The sequence below is a fragment of the Macrobrachium rosenbergii genome, chromosome 43 (genome assembly GCF_040412425.1).
Source record: "Macrobrachium rosenbergii isolate ZJJX-2024 chromosome 43, ASM4041242v1, whole genome shotgun sequence".
Classification (NCBI taxonomy): Eukaryota; Metazoa; Arthropoda; class Malacostraca; order Decapoda; family Palaemonidae; genus Macrobrachium; species Macrobrachium rosenbergii.
The window spans coordinates 28,661,866-28,684,756 of NC_089783.1; the positions used below are offsets into that span (position 1 = coordinate 28,661,866).

Below are 22,891 nucleotides of genomic sequence, written 5' to 3' on the forward strand. Positions count from 1 at the left end.
GAGTCAAGCATGATATGAAGATTTCCAAACAAGGACTTATTAATTCTGCTAGTCGAGCACTTATGACTGACAGCCTTCACAAAAAAGCTAATAAGTCAATGCTTTCTCTGGGACCGCTGGGAAATATATTCGAATATTGAAAATAACCTCTCCTTGGACTAAACAAAGACAGCATTGTTAACGTTATGAAGACGACTTTAATCTCTTAACTGTTACGGTGGTTTGACGATTACTGCTTAATGAAAGGCAAGGAGGAGAGGCAAAGTGTCTTCTGTTATGTTTTATTTTCATTTCAAGGACATCAAAACATATTTCTTGGATATTTTTCGTTGCTTGGTTGGAATAAGGAACCAAACATCCTGTGATCTCAATTTGTGTCTAGGGACAGCACCCTCACGTCAACTCTGAGTGAAGAGAAGCCATTTTAAAGATTCGATTTCAGGTGAAATTAATTTTTTCTCCGTTTTTCCTTTTTATTTCGATTTTCTCTTATCTTGATTTTGAATCAGCATACTTTCCGCAAGGGGTTCTGCTTACAGTGCGCCTGGCGCGGCAAACTGTAGATGGTGGTAAGGGTTCCTCCGGTCCAAGCTACGTAGCTCCATTTTTCCCTTTCATTTTCAACCCTACCATTTGGTATTTTATTACATAGCTGTCCAACTTCTTGAAATGTTCATGGTTTCAGTTACCATTTCTTGTTCAAGACGAAATTGCTGGTACAAGACCTTTGAAGTCTAGTGATGAATCTAGTGGCTTCCTTAAAATACAGTAATAATAATAATAATAATAATAATATAATAATAATAATAATAATAAAATCTTGGACATAAAACAGGGTGTGTTGCAAGAAATTCATTTACCACATCAAAGAATAATTAAATCACTTCTTTCACTTTTTCCGTAAGGATAAAAAACTCATGGGATCATTAAATAGTTTTAATATAATACCTAATACTAATGCAGAGTCAAAAACTCCTTTTTTTTTTTTTTGCCATGATTTATGAATAGCACAGAAGATTATCAGGAAAAATAAAATTTCCTGAGAAAATGTGATGATATGTTAGTTACTAAACGACGATCGGAAAAATATACAGCAGAAAACTCGAGATATCAGGAGGTTAAACTGACAACTTTAATTAAAAATGCCGCCGAAATAGAACAGGCATAGAAGAAAAAGAAGACGAAAAAGACGAAGAAAAGAGAGAGAGAGAGAGAGAGAGAGAGAGAGAGAGAGAGAGAGAGAGAGAGAGAGAGAGAGAGAGATTCAAGAAAACAACACTGAAGTCTGAAAATGAAAAGCAAAGAATATTTCAGTCAAATAAAAACAGATCCTGGTTTTATTTACTTTTTATCTGCCGTACAGCAAAAAAGGAAAAATAATAAAACAAAAAACAAGGAAAACCCGTGAAATCCAAACGACACCAGTTGAGGGTCTCTATTTAAAACCAGCTGAGCAGGTACGCAGAGCCTCTGAGCAAATGGCCCTTTCGCCCTTGAAGAGCGTCGCACCTGCGTAAACCATCTTAGGAATCCTCCTTTCTAGACGGACGGAGTTCACTGAACCTCAGTTACTGCCATGAACAGCCCTGAAGGATTAGAAGGAGGAGAAGGCAGGCACGCAATTTTTTCATGACAGACCGGCTGACCTTGGATATGGTCGCACGTTCAGTTCACCTCCGCACGTTGGAGGTGAACCCAAGAACTAGTCTGTTGGAGAATACTCTCTCAGGTGGTTCGTCCTCTCGACTGCGATGCGAGTGAATAAGTGTCCATCCGAAGGATTTTTCTCGTCAAGTTTTTAGAACTGATTCATCTTATTCTCTGGTATGTTATTTTTTGTCGGTTGTATACACATGACTATTTTTTATTCGCAAATCTTGAGTCAATAATACCAATTAGTATATAAGTCACTATAGCATGGGAATGCCTTAAACCCAGGAGGAATTGTTGTTGGGAAGTCCCAGATGCAAATCCAGGACGGGGCAAGTGCATTCATCAATTACAATTCCCCAAGGAGTGAGATATTTTCCAAAGCAAAGTGAAGTCAATATTAAATGTGTGTATATATATATGTATATATATACATACATACATACATACACACACATACACATACATACATACATACATACAAACATACATATATATATATATATATATATATATATATACGTGTATATATATATATATATATATATATATATATATATATATATATATATATATACTGTATCCCGAAGAAGTGTACGCAATACACGAAAGCGCTTGGTACCTGGTCTTTAATTTTCACCTCTCATGTGGTTGTCTACGTATACTGTATATGTATATATATATATATATATATATATATATATATATATATATATATATATATATATATATATATATATATATATAGTGAAAGTAGACAGATGCTTTGGAAATCTCAGTCTCAGCAGGAAAAGAAGAGCGTAGGTTGAGAACCGCCACGTTTTATTTGCGACGCGTTTCGTTGTTTCTTCATAAAAACATTGTCAAGCCTAAAAGAGACATTACAGCATTTTAATAGTTAAAAGATTATACAATCATTATTGGCTGACAAAGGTAAGTAAACGTCACAGCAATAGAGATAATTGATGAAATCTTTGAAATGATTTACGATAGCATATAAAATACTTAGTGGGTAAAACAGAAATTGAACAGTTTACATTATAAATGAATTATTAAATAATTTATATTAAAAGCAAGGGATAAGATGAATTGTCAAGATTAAGATCTGGTTTTCTAAAAATTATTTCGATCGACTCAGAGATTCTCAATAATGATTCTTCATTAAAAGTACCAAGAACACTAAAATTTTCTAATCTTCTACTTGTATTACATTCTCCTGTGTGCTGTCAAATCGGTGATCGGGTTGGCTTGGTCATCAAGCATCCAGTACGTGGAGAAATGCCGTAATGTTCTGGAAATCTAGTCCAGACTGACCTCTTTGACTGGCCAGTATACTGTAGGTGCCGCTATAGGCGTCACACTTGTAAATATAGGTCATGCCAGACAAAGGCCTGAAGATAGAGTTTATCCTTATGGTTTAACAACGCTTGAATAGTACGGTTGTTGGTAAATATTAACGTGGGGTTAATGTGTGGAAAGCTGTATTTTTTTTAGTTCTCTTGCAACGTATTTAGAACATGGGTCACTTATATATGGCAGTTTAAAATATATAGTCAGTTTATCAACCCTTGGTATATCTATTTTGCTATTTATACTGAGAGATTTGTTTACGAACTTTTTTATTTCTTCATGTATTTTGTTACTAGGATAAGCATTATTTTTTAGATAGTTTAAAAGAAATTTTATTTCTGAGTCAAATGACTGCCAGGAGCTGCAAAGAGAATATGCTCTATGTATTAAAGTCTTTATGTTATTTATTTTAAAGTTAAGGAATGTAGCACTTTGGAGATTCATTCCAAGACCGGTAAAAGTGGACTTTCTGAAAATGCTGTATCTTAAGAGTGACTTACTGTTTGCGGTAGTTTTGGTAATGCTTGCATCTAATGGCCTGTCCACACTAGCGGGCATGCCCGACGGGCACTTCCACCTGTTCATATTTTCTTTCGCTTCTGAAGCAGTGTTACCAGACAATCGCATCGTTCTGGCTCCAACTCGGTCGGTCAGCATAGTGGAACGGGTTATGGGAACAGTGTTTGCCCGTCGGGCAGTGCCCCTAGTGTGGACAGGGCTTTAAAGGTTAAGAATGTTGTTTTTTCACGTTCCACGGTAAACTGAATACAAGGGTGTTTACTATTTAAGCACTCATGGAACTGCTGTACGTGACTTAGATGCCTGGAAACCAAAAATGTCGTCAACATAACTGTGATAAACGATTGTTTAAACTCTAGGGGAGAATCATCAAGCATCTTTTTCCATGAAAACACAGAAATATGTTGGTCATTGGGGCTGAAAGTGGAGATCCCATGGCGAAACCCTCAAATTATTTGTAGTGCAAATTATTAAATAAGAAGTGGTTTTCGTTTATGCATAAGTTAAGGAGCATTTTAAAAGCATTCTTTGAAATATTTCTCACTTGTTCAATCTCATTGTAGATAGAGTTCAAAACTATATCAACTGTTTCTTTGATAGGAGCGTTTGTGAAAAGGGAGGTAACGTCAAAGCTTGCTAGCACTGCACCTTCGGGTATTTCACAAGAATTGATGATGTTCTTGAATCATACGTGTTTTTTCTGTCAGTGGCTGTAGGAAACTGATGAGAAATTTCGTTAGCTAACAGGATCATCAAGCACCATCCTATAAACTAGCGAAATTTCTAATCAGTTTTCTGTCTAGCAAATGACTTAGTCATTGGGTGCACACTTTTTCAAAAATATACGCAAGACGACATGGGTTTCACCGTGTGGAAAATATAAAAACCAGATTGATCATATTGCTGTTAGTAAAAGACATAGAAGCTCTTTGCTAGACGCTCCTGTTAATCGGGGAACAGATATTGGTAGTGATCATCATCTCAGCGTTGCAAAAACAAGATTTGAGCTAAAAAGTCAGACAGGAAAACCTGTTGTTCATAGGTGCGATATTGATATACTTAGAAGGGAAGGAGAGGAAAAGGAGGTATTTACTGTATAATAGAATGCAGAAACAGGATTTTGGTGTCGGAAACATTGGAGGAGGGAGGGAAAAGTGTAGAAGAGATGTCTGGGAATATGAATAAAGCTTGGCATGAGGCTGCTGGTTGTACAATCAGAAGGAGACTCGGTTTGAGGAAAAAGATGTGGATGTCTGAGGAAACATGGGATATGACCGAAAAGAGAGGTGAGGCAAATTTGGGGAGTGAGGTGCATTTTGTTAATGATGAAGAATTTGAATTAGCAAGAACCAAGTACTTGAGTTTGGATTCAGAAGTTAAAAGACTAAGAGAGAAAAAAGGAGATCTGTTAATGAAAATGTTGAGGTAACAAAAAATTAATGAATAAAAATGATGGTCTGAGTCAAAGGATAGTATATAAAGCAATTGGAGAGCTGAAAGGCAATGCTAGCAAGCGTAAGGATATACCAGTCAAGGATATGGAAGGTAATTTATCGACCAAAAATGCTTAAATCAGAAACAGATGGAAAGAGCACGTGAGACAGTTGTTAATAGACCATTCCCCCCAGGAGAGGGTATACCGCCTGCTCAGGAAGATTTAGATATTGATGAAGGTAAGATCAGGATAGAAGAAGTAGTTAAGACAATAAAACACTTAAAGAATTATAAGGCACCAGGAAAGGATGGTTTATTCCCGGAAATGTTTAAAGTGGAGGAGGATATATCAGTATTTGTCTTGAAGATATTATTCACTGAGATAAGGATAATACCATCAGGTTGGAAGAATGGTGTGATCATTAAAGTTCCAAAGAAAGGAGATCTGAGTAGGTGTGGTAATCGGAGGGGAATCACTTTGTCACCTGTAGCCTTGAAAATTTTCAGTAGAGTATTGTTGAATAGGTTGGAGCCAGTGGTTGATGGTACTCTGAGGGATAAACAGGCCGGTTTTAGAAAGGGACGGGGTTGCAGTGATCAGATCTTCATAGCTAAGCATTTAATACAGCAAGCTCATGCAGTGAAACTCTGTTAAGTCTTTGTTTTGTTGATTTTAAAAAGGCCTTTGATAGTATTTAGAGAGGGAATATATAGGAAAAATCATGAGGCATTGTGGAATACCAGAAAAGTTTGTGGGGGTTATTATGTTATGAACATGCATGAGGGCATTTCTTGTAAAGTGATGGTTGATGGGTGTTTGACTGAGCCATTTGAAGTTAGGTCGGGTGTGATTCAGGGTGGTATTCTGTCTGCTTTGTTGTTTGTATTGGTCGTAGACTACGTTATGAGAAGGGTTAAAAGAGAAACGGATGCAGGTATACTCTGTGGAGAAAATGGGAAACTTCTTGACTTAGATTATGCTTATGATATAGTTTTGATCTGCGAAGGACCAGAAAAGATGCAGAGAGTGTTGGATTGTCTGGTGAGTGAAGGTCGAAATGTTGGCTTGCTTATTAATAGATGAAAAACTGAAATCATGAGTATGAATATTGAAAATGCGCAGGATTGTCTAAGTGAAGGCATGGTTGTAAAGCAAGTGAATAAGTTTAAATATTTAGGTGCTTATTCAGATAAGGATGGTTCTCTGAGCACAGAATTTATGGAAAGAATAAAAAACGTTCATCAGGCAACGGGAATTATTAAAAATATTTGGAATAATAGCAATTTTTCTGTGCATACAAAAATCAAAATTTATAAGCTAATGGCTAGGAGTATTTTGATTTATGGGTATGAGTCATGGTACAGTACAGTGACTTCTTCTTAGCCTTTGAAAATAAGGAGCTCGGAGGGATAGGATCTCAAATAACAGAATTAGAGAAGTAACGAGGGTGCAGCCGGTCAATGAGTATGTTAAGTTCTCACACTGGAGGTGGCTAGGCCATGAGTATAGAAGACAAGGAATAGTATGGGATACACTGAAGGTGGGTTCCCTTGGTAGAAGAGGTAGAGGTTGAGGACAGTGAGGCGGGAAGCAGGAGATGAGCGTTTGGGACATCTTGAGGAGTTAGCCTAGGACAGAATGTGGTGGCGTGAGTTCATTGAGGCCCTATGCACCCCGTGGGTGCCACGGGAAATGACTGAATGATTGATTTATATATATATATATATATATATATATATATATATATATATATATATATATAATATATATATATATATATATATATATATATATGTATATATATATATATATATATATATATATATATATATATATATTCATACATATGTGTGTGTGTATAACATAATGTTGAGTGCAATTCCCAGTGGTATAGCTGCATGACAGATCACTTATGGAAACGTCTTTATGAAAGCGCTGCTTCATACCTTTAACTATTAATTTTTCAAGCATCATGAGAGAATGTATTAATTCTGACCAAACCTTAATCTTTATAACGATGTTGCGAACAATTTTTTTTCAAAATTTGCCGCGTCACGTCACTATCGTTCAACCCGAGTTCATCAGTCGGTCATACCAGTTTTTATGTGCATCTCGACTGGTGTAATTGTCAGCAACTTTCTTCTGGTTTATCCTTCTTGTCTTGTTTAACTCTCAAGTGAAAACAGACAAGAAGAATAAATATGATGAAAATTATCGACAAAAATGATTTACACCTGCAGAGATCCACGTAAAAACTGATATCTCGATTAACTCGGGCTAGGTAAGAGAAGGGACATGACGCGGCAAATTTTGAGAAAAAAAAATGTTCGCGATACGCCGGAACCAGCGCCGTCGTAAATATTAGTTATATCAATTAAAACATTCTCTCATGCTTCTAGAGCAGTGGTTCCCAACCTTTCTTTGGCCATGCCCCACCTAATCATTTTTTGGCATCCTGATGCCCCCTGTGGTGAAATATATAATTCTTATTATTCAAAAAGTGAACTCCTCTTCACGTGGAGGAAGCCTAAAAAAACCATTAACTTAGTTTAAATATTCTCGAATTGCCCCCCTCCCCCTTAAAAATCAAATAAACCCCTTTGGTGGGGCGTACGCCCTACTTTCGGAACCACTGTTCTGGAACAATTAATCGAGAGCCTAGCTAGGGATATAAAGAAGTGTTTGCATATAAGTTCTTCTGCAAGCCGTCTTATGTAGCTCTATCACTGGAAATTACATAGTGGGAAATATCAAATTTCGATTAAATTCATTTCGATATATCGTAATAAAATGAGAACCGTGAGGAAGATTCACGGTCAAGAAAGACTTGATTTCCCTGACCGTGGGATGATTGTTATCGCTCTCTGAACCTACCGACTTTATCACTCCTATATTACGACCAAATTTGTAATTTATTTCTATGCTTTCCAGTTTCTTTTTGTGTGTCTTTGGTGATTCCTAACAGACTTTACAGGGTCTCATGTAATCATTGCTGGCTTCGTGCCGTGCTCTTCATTATTTTTGGTCGAATCTTCCATTTATTTTGCAAAAACGGGAACAAAGAAATAAGTCAAGGCTAAGGATGAAATGCACAAGATGGAAAATGGGTGTGTCTGTCTTTTTGTCTATTTTCTTTTTTGCTTGCGTTTTGTGTTTTTCATTTTTTCTTTTTGCTCAAAAGTTTTTTCTTTCATTTCTTATTCGTCCAACATACTTTTTTTCGTATAGCTATTTATAATCTCTAATCTTGTTGCTTCGGCGTCTCTTATATTTGCAGGGTAAGATATTATTTAGAGTTTTCACTCCTAAAATTCAAGGTGAAATTAGGTGGCATTAACCCTTAGCTAACAGTCTTCCCAATTAACTACGAACGATTACCTTGCCCTCTCTCTCTCTCTCTCTCTCTCTCTCTCTCTCTCTCTCTCTCTCTCTCTCTCTCTCTCTCTCTCTCTCTCTTCGTTTCGTTATAATCAATATTCACTTGAATTCTTTAAAAACCCAGATTCATTGTTGAGGATGAATACGAGACATAATTTTCTCAATCATAATTACTACATCTATGATTATCATAAATGCAATTATTGCGCAAGGATCGTTGATGATTTGGGGTTACTAAATATTCATTGCATTTGCCCAGGTGATAGTAACAGTTGTCTCTTTTCTTTACCTTTCTCCATACATTCGCTGCAAAAAGCATAGCCCACATTCGTATATTTGCCATTTGTCATTGTAATTCATAACATCTCAGATATATCTATTAAAAGAATTTAGCACACAAACGTCGAATAAAAACAATATATATATATATATATATATATATATATATATATATATATATATATATATATATATATGTGTGTGTGTGTGTGTGTGTGTGTATAGATGCATATATACAGATATATATATACATATACATATATATATATATATATATATATATATATATATATATATATATATATATATGTATGTATTTATATATATATATATATATATATATATATATATATATATATATATATATATATATTTGGAGGTATTTTGGCTGTTCTCCGTCATATAGAAATAAACCAAATAACGCGTGAAATTAAAAACGTGACAAAAAAAAATCCTGGTATACATAAATATTTTTTGTACATATAAAAAACGCGAAGATGCGAGTTTAGGTGGGTATTTCCCAGCTTTTTATGTATATATATATAATTTCCCCTGCACGACCTTGCAGAATAAAACGATGAGCTTTGAGGGCGCTGTCGCGCGGCTGTTCGGAGTAGCAGCCTTGCCATTGGTGCGAATCGCCCTGATGCTGTTGGTGAGGGACACAGGATACACGGAAATCCCGACACACCTCGAGCCAGAATACGACTTTGTCGTTGGTTTGTAGTCATTCATATTTCCTTTCTGTCTTTCTTTCTCCCTCTCTGTTTCTTTCTTTCTTTTAGTTCATGTGACGCAGAAGGGTGTGCTGCTACTAGGAGACTGATCAAAACGGACAATAAGCAGTCTGGAAAAAAAAAAAGTTGAGCAGAATAAAAAGAAAATAAAAAATCACCTCGATCAGGATGCAAGATACCTTCAGTTTTTACGCGGTGCAAATTACGTTTGATGAACGCAGTATGTAATAATTTACTGTCGTAAATTAAAGCCCCTTCTTGTTATCAAAATGGTCAAAAGTTCAAATATACTTTAAATTTATAAAAGATTTAATGTTATGACACTTAAAGATATAATAGACTCGCCATTTCAACAGTAAAAGGTCAGAGGACTATCAGGATACCCCGGAGCGAAAAAATTCCAGAATGCAGATTTTATGATGTATCTGACCTTAGAATCTACCATTTTAAATCGGCATCTGCAAAAATATAAACTGTATTAAAGGTGTTTAGAGACAGCAATGGAATATTTGTTTACAAAACTTAAAGTGCTGAAGAAGCCAGTTGGAATCAATGATTCCAGACCAGAGTGTAGCATGCAACCTTTTCATCAATGAAAAGTGGCATCGCTTAGCACTGATATTAATCGAGTGACAAAAATCAAATAGAAAATTTCGCAGATGCGCAAACATTACTCTAGACAAGGGCAATGAAGAGCCATTTGTAAATGGAGAAGCAAGACAGAAGAAAAATGGTGTGTTATCTAAGGAACAAACACAACTTCACTGAGGGACTTATCAAAACCTGATACTAAGGTGCTTCACCGCATGAATGAAAACATGTTGATACTGTCGCTTCCCTAAAGCTGAGAATTATTCAGACGTTCCTTTCACTTTTGAAGTTCTTTCAGCTCCCTTTACTTAACGAATGCCTTCATTTTTGTATTTGTGCCAGTTCTTCTTTATTCACTCTTTTGTTGATTTGTCCTGCACAACCTAACTGCTCCTGCCTTGCTAGGTCCCTTGCATAATAAGTGATGTTAAGTTAACAAGGGTACTGTATTTTGACCCAGAGTAGTGACAGAACTCTGTGAGGGAGAGTTGGCTAGTATACACCAGTGGTTCCCAACCTGAGTCTTATTGGCCACAAGGGGGCCATGGCAAATTTCATGGAGCCCACAGAAAAAATGTTGGGAAATTGGGGTCCACTAAAATTTTACCCTATTGCCCCCTAGATTTCATTTGTAATCATTTTCTTATGCATGTTATTGAATTATATTTCTAAACAGAGAACAAATGAGCATTTATTAGACTGATATTTTTATAAACGTTACTATAAAACTGAAGTACTCTTTTTTCCATAAGGATGTTGAGGACCAAGGGGGCACATAGAAATTAAAAATTCCAAAAGAGTCCACGAGCTACAAAAGCCTGGGGATCACTGGTGTACACCAAGTTCATGTGACCTCTTTGCTATGTACGATGACTTTGATACTACGGTTTCTCGGGGAGTTTTCCTACAGATGAATTATGACCATGTCCTTGTAATGGTGAGGAAATGCAGGTGAACTGGAAGGGATAAAACACCATAAGTCTTTGCGATCGCACTGAAACAACTGATAATCTGAACTTTTGATTAGAAAGTCTACAGAAAATTATTATTATTATTATTATTATTATTATTATTATTATTATTATTATTATTATTATTATTATTATTATTAATAAAGTTCCAACAGTTCAGGTCATTTCCTCCCATCTTTTGACTGGTCAGGTAAATTCCGTCCCGCCACTATTCAAATATAGATCAATTGTCTGGCGTTTATTGCAAGGAACTTCTGCTCCTTTAAAATAATTAATAAGAATAGATAGGGTATTTTGACATCAATGATCTAATAACTTTTAACGCCACTTTGATAATAAATTAAATCAATATAATAAAAAGACAAAAAAATTTTATTTTATTCTGTTCAACAGCCAGTGTGTAAGAATGAACTATCGAGGATACCAAAATTCACTCGTGTACAAACCAAATTACAATTTTGATTATTTTATTTTGTTTGGCAATAAAATTTCCTTATCTTTAATTATTATGGTTTTTAACAGTTAAAGCATGTAGGCTATCTTTGACCCAAAGCAATGACGTCAGTACCTGTTAGCACCAAATCCCTTAAGGCCTGGGGAAGTTGCTGTCCTTGGTCTTCGATTTCCTACAATTCTACTGGACATTTTTCCTAGTGCTTACCAGGCAGCTTTTTCCCTTATTAGGTGGCATCAGCTTAAACGCGGAGGGATATGCAAATGAATATTGACAAAGTAAACCGAGGCTACCTATAATGGAGGTCCAGTAATATCTGCCGGTATCATTTAGGTGATGTTTTCTGAATGCAAGAACGAAACGTAGTTATTCAGTCCCTATTCGATGCTCTAAGTGAATGCTTGAATTAGCTCTCTTCCAACAGTAGGGTCAGGATCAGCTGGAAGCATAATTGCAACTAGGCTTTCAGAGCAGAGAGACTGGAAAGTTTTACTCCTGGAAGCCGGCGGGATTCCTCATGCAGACACTTACCTCATTCCTCTCATCTCATCGCAGTTCATTCCTGAAAACTCCTATGACTGGGCTTATATGACTACCCAGCAAAAATATGCTTTGAAAAATTTTGTCGATCAGGTGAGCAAGTCTTGTAAGAAACGTTGTATTGTTAGTGAATTCAAAAGATACTCAAAACCATTTATTTTGCTTTCTGTGGTATCCCTTTGCCACGAGAGAAGGTTTCATTTTCCTTTTGATAAATAGTGTCATTTCTAAAGCATGCCTTATGTAATTTTGCTCAATAAAGATAGGCATCATCTCTGCACAAATTCATTGCTGCTGGTACCTTTCTCCGGATAAGATTTACCTCTAATTAATCACTGGACTCCTTAGCCCATTGACAACATCTCATGATGGCTACAATACTGGAGATCAGTGTTTAGCCTTAGTCATATCTATATATGCATAAGTAATCAAAACATTCGTGCTAGCGGAAATGTCATTGTTTTTCTAGTGTCACATTTCATATTATAATTGTCGACTATGCTTACAAACACACTAAACTTCGAGTGTGCAATACCACAAACGTGTTACAGTTAGTGATGCAAGCAAAATGGTATTGCAGTATACTTTTGAAAGTAGAATCTTTAGTATTTCATTTCCTTTCTTGCAGAGGACTCGTTTCATTCAAGGGCGTCTTCTGGGTGGGACGTCTTCCATCAATGGTCTCATTTATGTCCGCGGTTCCAGACAAGTTTTTGATAACTGGGCTGCACTAGGAAATCCTGGCTGGGATTATGGCTCTGTCCAGAGATATTTCCAGAAACTGGAAGGATACAAAGGGTCTATCACAGCTGGCAGTACGTCTACAACTTAAAGTGGAATAGATATTAAGGTTTTTATACACCTAATAAAACTTAGCAGCTGAAGTTTTTCCTATGAAATTTACTATAACGTTAGAAAGATGTAAATGTAAACATGTTAGCGTTACTCGCAACAGTTAAATATAGTTACAAACTGAGAAATGCTCGGGGGTGTTAAGTATCCTTTGGGAAAATTTCATGAAGACATTAAAATTTCCCATTCTTCGCGCAATTTAAAGTCCTTACTAACAGTCCTGGAGTTAAAATTTGACATCCAGAGGAGATTCTTCGGTTTTCTTTAGCCACAAATTATCCAGGTACCTAATTTTTTTTCATTGATTCAAAATCAAAAATCTTTAAATAGATCTTAGATTAAAATCCAGTCAATAATTCTTAGTTACTAGAATGTAGTGCACCAGAACTGACTAACTAACTAACACTCTCTCTCTCTCTCTCTCTCTCTCTCTCTCTCTCTCTCTCTCTCTCTCTCTCTCTCTCTCTCTCTCTCAGCCTCTCATTATGGCAGGGATGGCCCTATCGGTATCTTACCTGTACCAAAGGGTGAATTGGCACAGGCATTCGTACAAGGAGGCGCTGAAAGGGGCTACCGTGTCAATGAAGATCCGAACGGACGGGAGCAGTTAGGTAAGCTTGTATTTCTCCAGAGGAAGAGAAAATTGCAAGGTTAGAACTGGATATCTTGTAAAAAAAGTAAATTGAAACTGGTGGGTTCATCCATAAGTGTTCATTGATAGTTTCTTGTGGAAGGGGGCCGGGTGTTTTATACGATTTTATTTTCATTTTTAAAGTCTTTCCTGATATATGAATTTTTAAATCCATTTTCCTTCATTCGCTTAGCTTATGAAGTTGTTTAGTTTTTTCTTATTGATTAAAGTTTTTCCTTTGAAGGATTCTGTTACTTTTTTTAGGTGTTATCATACTTTCCACAGCATCTTATCTTTATATGTTCTATTCTATCTATTTTCTGTCTTTCTTTTTTTAAACGTTTTCTTTTCATTATTTACTGACTTTTATTTTTTTCTGTATCCTCTGCCTATCCTTTTCCTTTGCCGTTTTCCAGTTGTTCGGCTATTCCTCCGTTTCTTTAGATTTTTGGCTCCGTACGATTTCGATTTATTTTTTCCTTTTTTTTAAATCTCCTGTCCTCTTTGCTGTTTTCCTTCTTTGATTGTTGCTTCCCTTTCGTAAATTTTCACTCCTGTGCTTTGTCTTGTAGGAAGTCGTACCTTTTGTTTCTATCGTATTGAACCTTTATATCCTTCTTACATGTTCATCTAATCTTAACCGTCTTTGCTCGATCAGAAGATTTTGTCAAAAAAAAATTTTCTGACATTTTACTTTCGAAATATCATGTCTTTTCTAATTTTCATCATCATTCCTTGATAATAGATATGCTCAGTCAAAAATACAATTTTGACGTTTCCTTCAGTATCTTATTCAAAACCCAACAAATTACCTTACCCATTTTATTTTTTTTTTTTATTACAACTCTTCGTGCTGAAGTTTTCTGGCCTGCAAACTTTACGCACCTGTGCATTACAAGATCTGACGATTTTTTTTTTCCTAGGAATTTCTGGAATGGTGATGACAGTCAAAAATGGGCGCCGTTCGTCACCATTCTATGATTATATTAGGCCTTACTTAGCGAAGCAACGTTCAAGTAAGTCTCACTTGACGAGCTCTAATCTCCACGTACTTCATTCAGCCACTGTCTTGAAGGTAGGGCTCAGTTTCATACGTGTCAATCATTTTTTGAGTGTCGTAGGTTTGTCAGTTTTATTTAAACAAGCTCCACCTATGTTGAGGTGAATCTTCTTTTATGAACATTGTTTTCATCATTATTTCATGTTCCTCTCGTATTGTTCGTATTTCATTTCCGCCATAAGGATAATGACGAGTTCAATTTTAACACTTTCAGTTCCTCACCAATATTGATCGTCATTGATCATGGTGCCTCATTGTTCATGATGCCAAGCTTACCAGCATGCATATTATGAACATCATCTTTCAGAATTATCTTTTAAGTTCATTTCAAGATCTGTATTCCTTGTCAGGTCGTCTTCAATACCAAGAAGAAAGCTGTAGGGGTCATGTTTGTCCATGAAGGCAGGGTAGGTGATTTGAATCACTGTTTTCACATTTCAAGTATTATAAGGATAATTCATTGCCACTTCCTCCTCCTCCTCCTCCTCCTCCTCCTCCTCCTCCTCCTCCTCCTCCTCCTCCTCTCCTTTTCCTCCTCCTCCTTCTCTTCTTCTTCTTCTTCTTCTTCTTCTTCTTCTTCTTCTTTCGTTCTTTTTACTTAATGAATGATTCACCCGGGTGAGACGACCTATTTGCACGAAAGCATCCACAATTCGTATAAATACAGATTGATTAAAATGGGTTCATTGGTTCTGTTGTCATGTCTCTTATTAGGATGTAATATTTCCGTCACTTCTTTTCCTTTTTCTCCTCACTTTTTTTTATAGTACGTTGTGGTGCCATATTATAATGTCATTTTACATACATTGTCTTCAAAATCTGGCAAATTTTTTTTATACCGCTATTTTTTCCTTCCTTACCTGTAAAGTTTGATGGGCTTATTTATTTTAGAAATACTTAAAATTATTTTTTTATATATTTTTCTTATATTCGATCAATGTTTTTTTAATTTAAAAATATATGGTAATATTATTCATATTCATGCCTTTCAAATCTGGCCGGTTTATTTATTTAAAGTATTTGTACCATCAAATTTCATTTATCAGCTTCAGAATGTTGTCTATTTATCTATTCATTTCAAAAATACAAACCACTCTTTTGCTTGCGTTATCTGAAAACAAACTATATCGACTGAGAATCTAGAACATTAAAAAGACACTTCTGCCTCAGGAAAATCATAAATTCTGTGAACATTTTTCCACCAGTCTTAAAAAATCTGATTAATGACTGAGAAATTTAGAACGTTTAGATTCAATAAAATCATATTTGATTAAACTTTTTTAATCAAATATGATTTTATTGATTCTAAACGTTCTAAATTTCTCTTGAAATTAATACATCTTAAATTTTCCCCCTCGATTTCTTCGCTCCCAGGTAAAGACAGTTTCTGTCAGAAGAGAAGTGATAATTTCTGCAGGAACCATTGGATCACCTAAGCTACTTCTGCATTCCGGTGTTGGTCCCCGGGAACACTTGGCACTTCACAGTGTAAGAATCTAATCTGAAAATCTCCTGATATTCTTCTCGATCTATCCCTTCAGTTAGGCATGCAAAATGAGGAATTCTTAGAGAATGAACCATACTGACACTGTCAACATCCACTTCAAAATATGTGTGCTGCATATACAAACTCTGCTTACTACATTCACCAGAAACGAGTGTAATTTCATTAGCCATGTGCATAACTGCGTATATACAGTACTTCATGTGTACATGCAGCTATGCAAATATACCCTATTTGTGTGCCTAAGCTCAGGTAGACGTGATAGCGGACGTCCCAGGCGTAGGTCTGAATTTGCAGGATCATTTAGGCGTCCTAGGACTCTGCTGGACTGTGAGGAAAGGCCTCATACCCAACTTTCTCAATGAGATCGACTTCACTGCACTGCAAGAGTTCAATCAGCACAGAACAGGTAAGGCTCTGTTATCGTGAAGTTAGTCTAATATCATGGCTCGTAGGTCCCATTACACAAGTCATGGGTAGATCTTATAGGACAGAAAGTGGGATTCGTTTCAAAGGCAATGGCTATAGACGAAGTGGGGTCTTATTCCAGTAGGTCTTAGTGGACAGTCATCGTGGGTTGTTTTACTGGGCAGAGAACGCTGTGACTTGTTGCGTGGGCAGTGGTTCTCATTGCACAGGTAGGGAGGCTGTCTGTAGAGGATGAGATCTTCTACAATCATTTCCTTTGGGAAACGCAGCGCTTCCTACAAGACAGTGACAAGAAGAGTAAGTTTCAGAGGCCACTACTTAGTTCAAGACACTTCTGGTAGATTAATGAAATAAAAATAAATATTTTATTGAGTAACTATATTTGTTTTCAATCTGATACCTTAATTCTAGGACTCTGGCATAGTGAAAGGTTTCCAGCAAATCCCAGATTGAATACGCTATGTCAGTAAGCAAATAAATACGCATTCTTATATATATATATATATATATATATATATATATATATATATATATATATATATATATATATATATATATATATATATATATATATATATATAATATAAATTATATGTGTATACAAAAAATCATAATTTATTTCTCGAACAAGTTACTGAATTTCAAGTAGAAATTCATTTCTTTCATTAAACGGTAAAACGAAATGACTGTTATGTATGTTATTGCAAATATTATCTGACCCAAAATATATTTTGAATTTTCATTAAGAGTAATAGTAAAAAAGATGATAAATATGTAAAAATCCGTTATGATCATGGCAGAACTATCGATGTCACTACCTTAAACATTAATAGTTATTTATTCATTGATTAATGTCTTTTCATTACTCTCTAAGCAATTCTTTCCACAATTTCTAACCGTGACACAATTTATGTAAATCAGGCTACCATTCATTTCAGAAATCTCTATTACTTTTGAAGAGCAATGATACCATAAAGGTATTTGCTTCACAGCAGTTGCCAATTTACAAGACTGAGTTCCCCAAGTATTGAATTTTCTTTCTAGGTCCGTTGGCTAGGTACCCGGGAGATTATCCTAATGCTTGGATTAATGTTGGAGGGGGCGCAGATCCCCTTTGGCCAAATATAATGTTGTATCTCAACTCTGTGTTGCCAACGTATGATTACGGGATCTTTTATCCTGCTGTTTTTAATATGAAGAAAGAGGTAATGTCTTATTTCTATAGTCCGTTGGGGATGAGCTCTTCTGATTATGTTTCTTAATAATTAGATTATTTATATTCATAGTGGCCACAGCTCAGCTTTTATGGTTGCTGGATGTACTAGAGCTTTACAAAGCTCAACCATAAAGACTCATAACTATTAACACATACCCTTAGGTGCTGACTGACACAGGTGAGAATCTCACAAGGCCATTCAAAGGGACGTCCAAGTCAAAACATATTTCAGATTCTCCTTTACCAATAATTTCCATTGAAGTTCCTCACATTTTCCTGTGGAATAAAGCATTCAGATACTGCCCAGCTCAAACTCTCTAATTAATACCTAGAGGGAGCTTTATCTTTTTGGATCTAGGTAAAAAAAGCAAAATATGTGTTAACCCTATGTCGATTTCGAATTGTTCCAAAACTTCATTCATAGTTCTGAATGGATTTCTCTCATTTTTCAGCCTTTCCAAAACTTCTTTAAAGAGCTCCACGGACGAGAAGGCTTTTGCATAATTCCAGAGCTCATTCAACCGATGTCCAGAGGCAGCGTGAGACTTCGGTCGAGTGATCCACTTACTCCTCCGACGGTCGACCCAAATTTCTTGGCCGAGGATGATGATATTCGAAAGCTTACAAGAGGTGAAAGTGCATTTTTCACCTTTGGTCTGATTATCTTGACTGCATCAAAATATTCACTCGTTTCCGATCAACTTCATGATGCTTTCCTGTGATACTACGACTTTAGCGCAAATTTATTTCAAGAACATTTTGCAACAGTCGATCGTCTCTTAGCAAAGCGTAAAGTCTGTTATTCATTTTAGGCTGATTCATATACAAAAAATGAGACAGACAGGCCGATAGATCGAAATAAATTTCAAAAATTTCATTCAAAATATGAAAGCTCTTTCTCCAAAACTTCGTTTCTAATGATTACGATTAGTTGATAATTTACTTCAAATACATTCTGCCTTCTTCAGTATCAAAAGAAAATTCCTAATCCTTTTCAGGAATCAGGGAAGCCATTGCCTTGGGGAACACCACGGCATTTGCAGTAAAATTTGAAGCAAAGTTTCATCAGAAAGTAAGACATCTTTCCTCTTCTTTATTTTCTTTTTATGTTTCTTCTTATAAAGTTAGGAAGAGAAGAAGAAAGGGATAGAGTCATTCCAACGCAAATATTACGGTCTACTGTTAAACATATTTAGCTGTAAGAAACCATTGCCTTAGGTCTGAATTGTCATCACGGTATAAAAAAAAAAACAAAAAGGAATTTTAAATCTTCAGATACTGATTAAATGAATATTGAATGATTTATCATCTAGCCTTGCAACGTCTTCGTTCGTGGTTTATAATATTCTAAAACTAAAAAAATAAAAACTTTTTGGGTTTAACCTGGTAAGCATTTAACTTCGAAATCCGTCTTTAAACTATCCCGGTGCTTCTTATAATATATTTTCTTATTTCTTGACTCTAATAACACGTCCTAACAGAATTTCTAGTTCAGCCTTCTTTAATCACTGGTTGTGGTGTTAAAGCGTATCAGCATATTCGATTTCATTCCAATAGCGAAAAAGCATTAAGGAACAGGTTCCGAAATAATACAGTTGTCAACAATTCTCAATTAAACCAGTCTTCTTCTCTCGGAAACAAACCTTTTCTCTTTTTTGTCTTCTTCATCTTCATATTCTTCTTCTTCTCCTTCTTTAGCCACTGAGGGAATGCAAAACCGAAACTTACGACAGCGACAGGTACTGGGAATGTTACATCCGACACATGGCGACGTCATTCTTCCATTACGCGGGCACCTGCAAGATGGCGCCACCTATGGATCCTTTTGGCGTCGTGGATTCCCGACTTAGGTAAAATATAGTTGGAAATATAGTTGTGTGTATATATATATATATATATATATATATATATATATATATATATATATATATATATATATATATATAATAATAATATAATATATATATATATACTGTATATATATATATATATATATATATATATAAATTATATATATATATATATATATATATATATATATGTATATATATATATATATATATATATATATATATATATATATATAAATTTTTCAAAGAGTTTTTCTTTTCACAGTTTTTTTTTTTTTTTTTTTGTAGGTTATCGCCTTTGTGGCATTGATACGGACTTTTTCATATTTTCTCACTTCTGCTTTCTCTGTCTTCAAAATTCTGGATAAGGAATTTTAAAGGAAGACTGAAAGCAGAAGTGAGAAAATATAAAAGTCAATATATATATATATATATATATATATATATATATATATATATATATATATATATATATATATATATATATATATGTGTGTGTGTGTGTGTGTGTGATATTTATATATATATATATATATATATATATATATATATATATATATATATATATATATATATATATATATATGTGTGTGTGTGTGTGTGTGTGTGTGTGTGTGTTTGTGTGTGTGTGTGAGTGTGCAATGAATCGATCAGATAACGAATATAGAGAAATTTCTAAAATTTAGATACACTGCATATGTGAACAAGGATAAAGATACTATAACGAAGAAATTTAGCTCATGAAGAAAGTCTGCAAATCACAAAAGCCGAAAACAAATCCTTTTGTGTCGTACAATTTTATCTTTTTTTTAGTTATGACCTCTCATCATTATTCGTTTTCAAGGCTGAACGAGGGACCTGTGGCAAGGTCAAAAGAACAGATCCTTTTGGCTGTTTAATTTTTCAGAGGTCACTATGAGCTTTCCATGAGGGCGAATGTAATCTGTCGACCTTCTTCCACGAATATCTGCTGCGTTAAAGGGCCACGTTTCACTGCTCAAGGCAACACCTCACGAAATGAACTGAATATAGAGTTTAGGCCAAAGGCCAAGCACTGGGACCTATGAGGTCATAGTTCCTCATTGGACGGGTGGGTATCGTTCTCAGCTAGCACTCTGCTGGGCCCGCGTTCGATTCTCCGACCGGCCAATGAAGAATTAGAGGAATTTATTTCTGGTGATAGAAATTCATTTCTCGCTATCATGTGGTTCGGATTCCACAATAAGCTGTAGGTCCCGTTGCCTGGTAACCAACTGGTTCTTAGCCACGTAATGTAAATCTAATCGTTCGGGCCAGCCCCAGGAGAGCTGTTAATCAGCTCAGTGGTCTGGTTAAACTAAGGTATACTTACTTTTACCTATGAAGTCATTCAGCCCTGGGAAGGAAATTGAGAGTAATTCGGTCTGAAAGGTGTAATAGGAGGAAAACCTCGCGGTTGCACTATGAAATATTTGTTAAGGGAGGGGTGGACAGCAAGGTGGAAGAAAGATAATATAAATGGAGGTACAGTAAAAGGAATGAAAGAGGTTGCAGCTAGGGGCCGAAGGGACGCTGCAAAGAACCTTTAGTAATGCCTATGTTGCACCTCACAAGGTGCACTGACGGCACTAACGCCCGATAGGTGAATGAAGATTAACATAGCTAAAGAGAGAGAGAGAGAGAGAGAGAGAGAGAGAGAGAGAGAGAGAGAGAGAGAGAGAGAGACCATATACAAGGACTGAAAGCTGGAACCTTTGATAGGTCGAAAGATAAGTGACTTTTTACTCTCCCAGCTGATGATTTTTCGCTGGCATTTACAGGGTCAGGGGAGTGCGAGGTCTTCGCGTTGCGGACTCTTCCATCATGCCCCAGGTCACTACAGGCAACACCCACGCCCCGTCGATGATGATTGGAGAAAAGGCAGCAGACATGATCAAGGAAGACTGGCTTTTCCCGATCAAAAACGGAGGTTGAGAACTCCTATGTATTCATTAAGAGAGAATACAAATGTCACTGAGAATCCCTACATTGAATATAATCGTAGTTTTAATAGTATCGTTTTCCCCTTCCATTTACCTTCATAAAGGGATATCACACACTTAGAAATTTCAGCAGCTTGATGATTTAAAGAAAAAAAAAAGACTTGAAAACCTGTCGTTCCGCCAGGTTTGTTAACAGTGGTTGTTTTCATGGCTATGGTTTGCGACATACGTTATTTAGTGAAAATTCGCTGATTTCGGTTGTAGCTCCAACAGGAGGTATTTGTTTGTCATATCCGCTCACGGCAATAATTTGAAAAACTGTCATGTTTACACTATAGCAAAATCCACCTTTCTTTGCAGCTAAGCCCCGCCCACTGCTTACGTCACGACCATTCCTTGAAGCTGATTTGTTGGCAATGGTTTCGAAAAGTTGGTTAATCTGTGGTTCTTTTCACCTTCATAAATTTAGCAACGGTTGTTTACCGAACTAAAATAAGTTCTGCTGATTATCAAAAGGAAACATATTATTCCCTGAAATAAAATCATAATACACATCTCCCTAAAAATGGTAGAAAAATAGGAAAATATGAATGAAGTCAGGAGTGTTCCGAGACGCTGCAATGTTGTTTTTCGTAAATGAGGTTCACCTGACCACGGAGGTGACACAGGGAATGTCTGCGTTCGAATCGGTGCACCTCAATTACCAGATACTGTCAAGCGTGTTCACCATTCTAAATTTAAACACAAAGATTGTCTCAGAACTATGCAGACGGGTATTTCATATTGCTTTTAGGAAATTTTACTACATTTCAATAGTCATAAAATCGATTTCATTGCAATCGTTTACATATTCGGTGGGATGACACGCAGAGGCTGGTACTTTCATCTTGATTTATAACGTGCTTTTTCCCATTTTTACATGGTCATAAAATCGATGCCTTCATTGAAATCTTTGATTTGGTTGGGGTGACCGTAGCCTCGATCGGCTGACATCGCTTAGACTAGACCGGTAACGCAGTACATGCACTCTACAAAACCAGAATACTTAAAAGTTCTGGTATGATAGGATATACGAGTCATACTGGATATAATTTGCTGAGAATTTTCTTAAGGACATTATCTCCTTTCGAAACAACAGAATCATAAAAAATGACGTAGACCTGTAATGTCCTAAGTCTTTTTGTCGGTTTACGCAGTTTATGACGTTTGGATTATAGGCCTATCGTATATTCAGTCATTTTACTGCGGTTCTTGTTGTGATTATTCTTGTTTTTGTTGCTGCTGTTATGGTGCTTTTAGTGTCTTCGAAAAATTTTCATATGGTAACCTAACATTGCAGAATAAACATAGACCTATTCATAAAATACTAGTGTAAAGAATTATCTGCCTACTATTGTTAATTGAAATTTAGTCATTTGTTTTAATTAAAAGTAATCGAGATCTTTATGAATATAGTCTATGCTAGAATATTCTCCTAACAACAG

At 35.8% G+C, this 22,891-nt stretch overlaps 1 protein-coding gene across 1 annotated transcript; it reads left to right on the plus strand.

Annotated features, from left to right (window-relative positions):
- Nucleotides 1-1,709: 1,709 nt before the first annotated feature.
- Nucleotides 1,710-21,846, plus strand: LOC136828692 (glucose dehydrogenase [FAD, quinone]-like). The gene is made up of 14 exons (XM_067086819.1): nucleotides 1,710-1,824; nucleotides 9,180-9,330; nucleotides 11,789-11,997; nucleotides 12,533-12,719; nucleotides 13,233-13,367; nucleotides 14,311-14,462; nucleotides 14,798-14,854; nucleotides 15,822-15,935; nucleotides 16,204-16,360; nucleotides 17,425-17,585; nucleotides 18,049-18,226; nucleotides 18,595-18,668; nucleotides 19,295-19,446; nucleotides 21,246-21,846. The coding sequence occupies exons 2-14, from the start codon at nucleotides 9,189-9,191 to the stop codon at nucleotides 21,397-21,399; spliced, it is 1,872 nt and encodes a 623-aa protein (XP_066942920.1). The 5' UTR covers nucleotides 1,710-1,824; nucleotides 9,180-9,188; the 3' UTR covers nucleotides 21,400-21,846.
- Nucleotides 21,847-22,891: the final 1,045 nt, after the last annotated feature.

What these genes read in the sequence shown, in the direction of transcription:
- LOC136828692 (XM_067086819.1), top strand. Translation starts at nt 9,189, where the DNA reads ATGAGCTTTGAGGGCGCTGTCGCGCGGCTGTTCGGAGTAGCAGCCTTG. An exon ending in TGAAAAATTTTGTCGATCAG is followed by an intron (nt 11,998 to 12,532) that starts GTGAGCAAGTCT and finishes CCTTTCTTGCAG; the next exon opens with AGGACTCGTTTCATTCAAGG. An exon ending in TGTTTGTCCATGAAGGCAGG is followed by an intron (nt 14,855 to 15,821) that starts GTAGGTGATTTG and finishes CTTCGCTCCCAG; the next exon opens with GTAAAGACAGTTTCTGTCAG.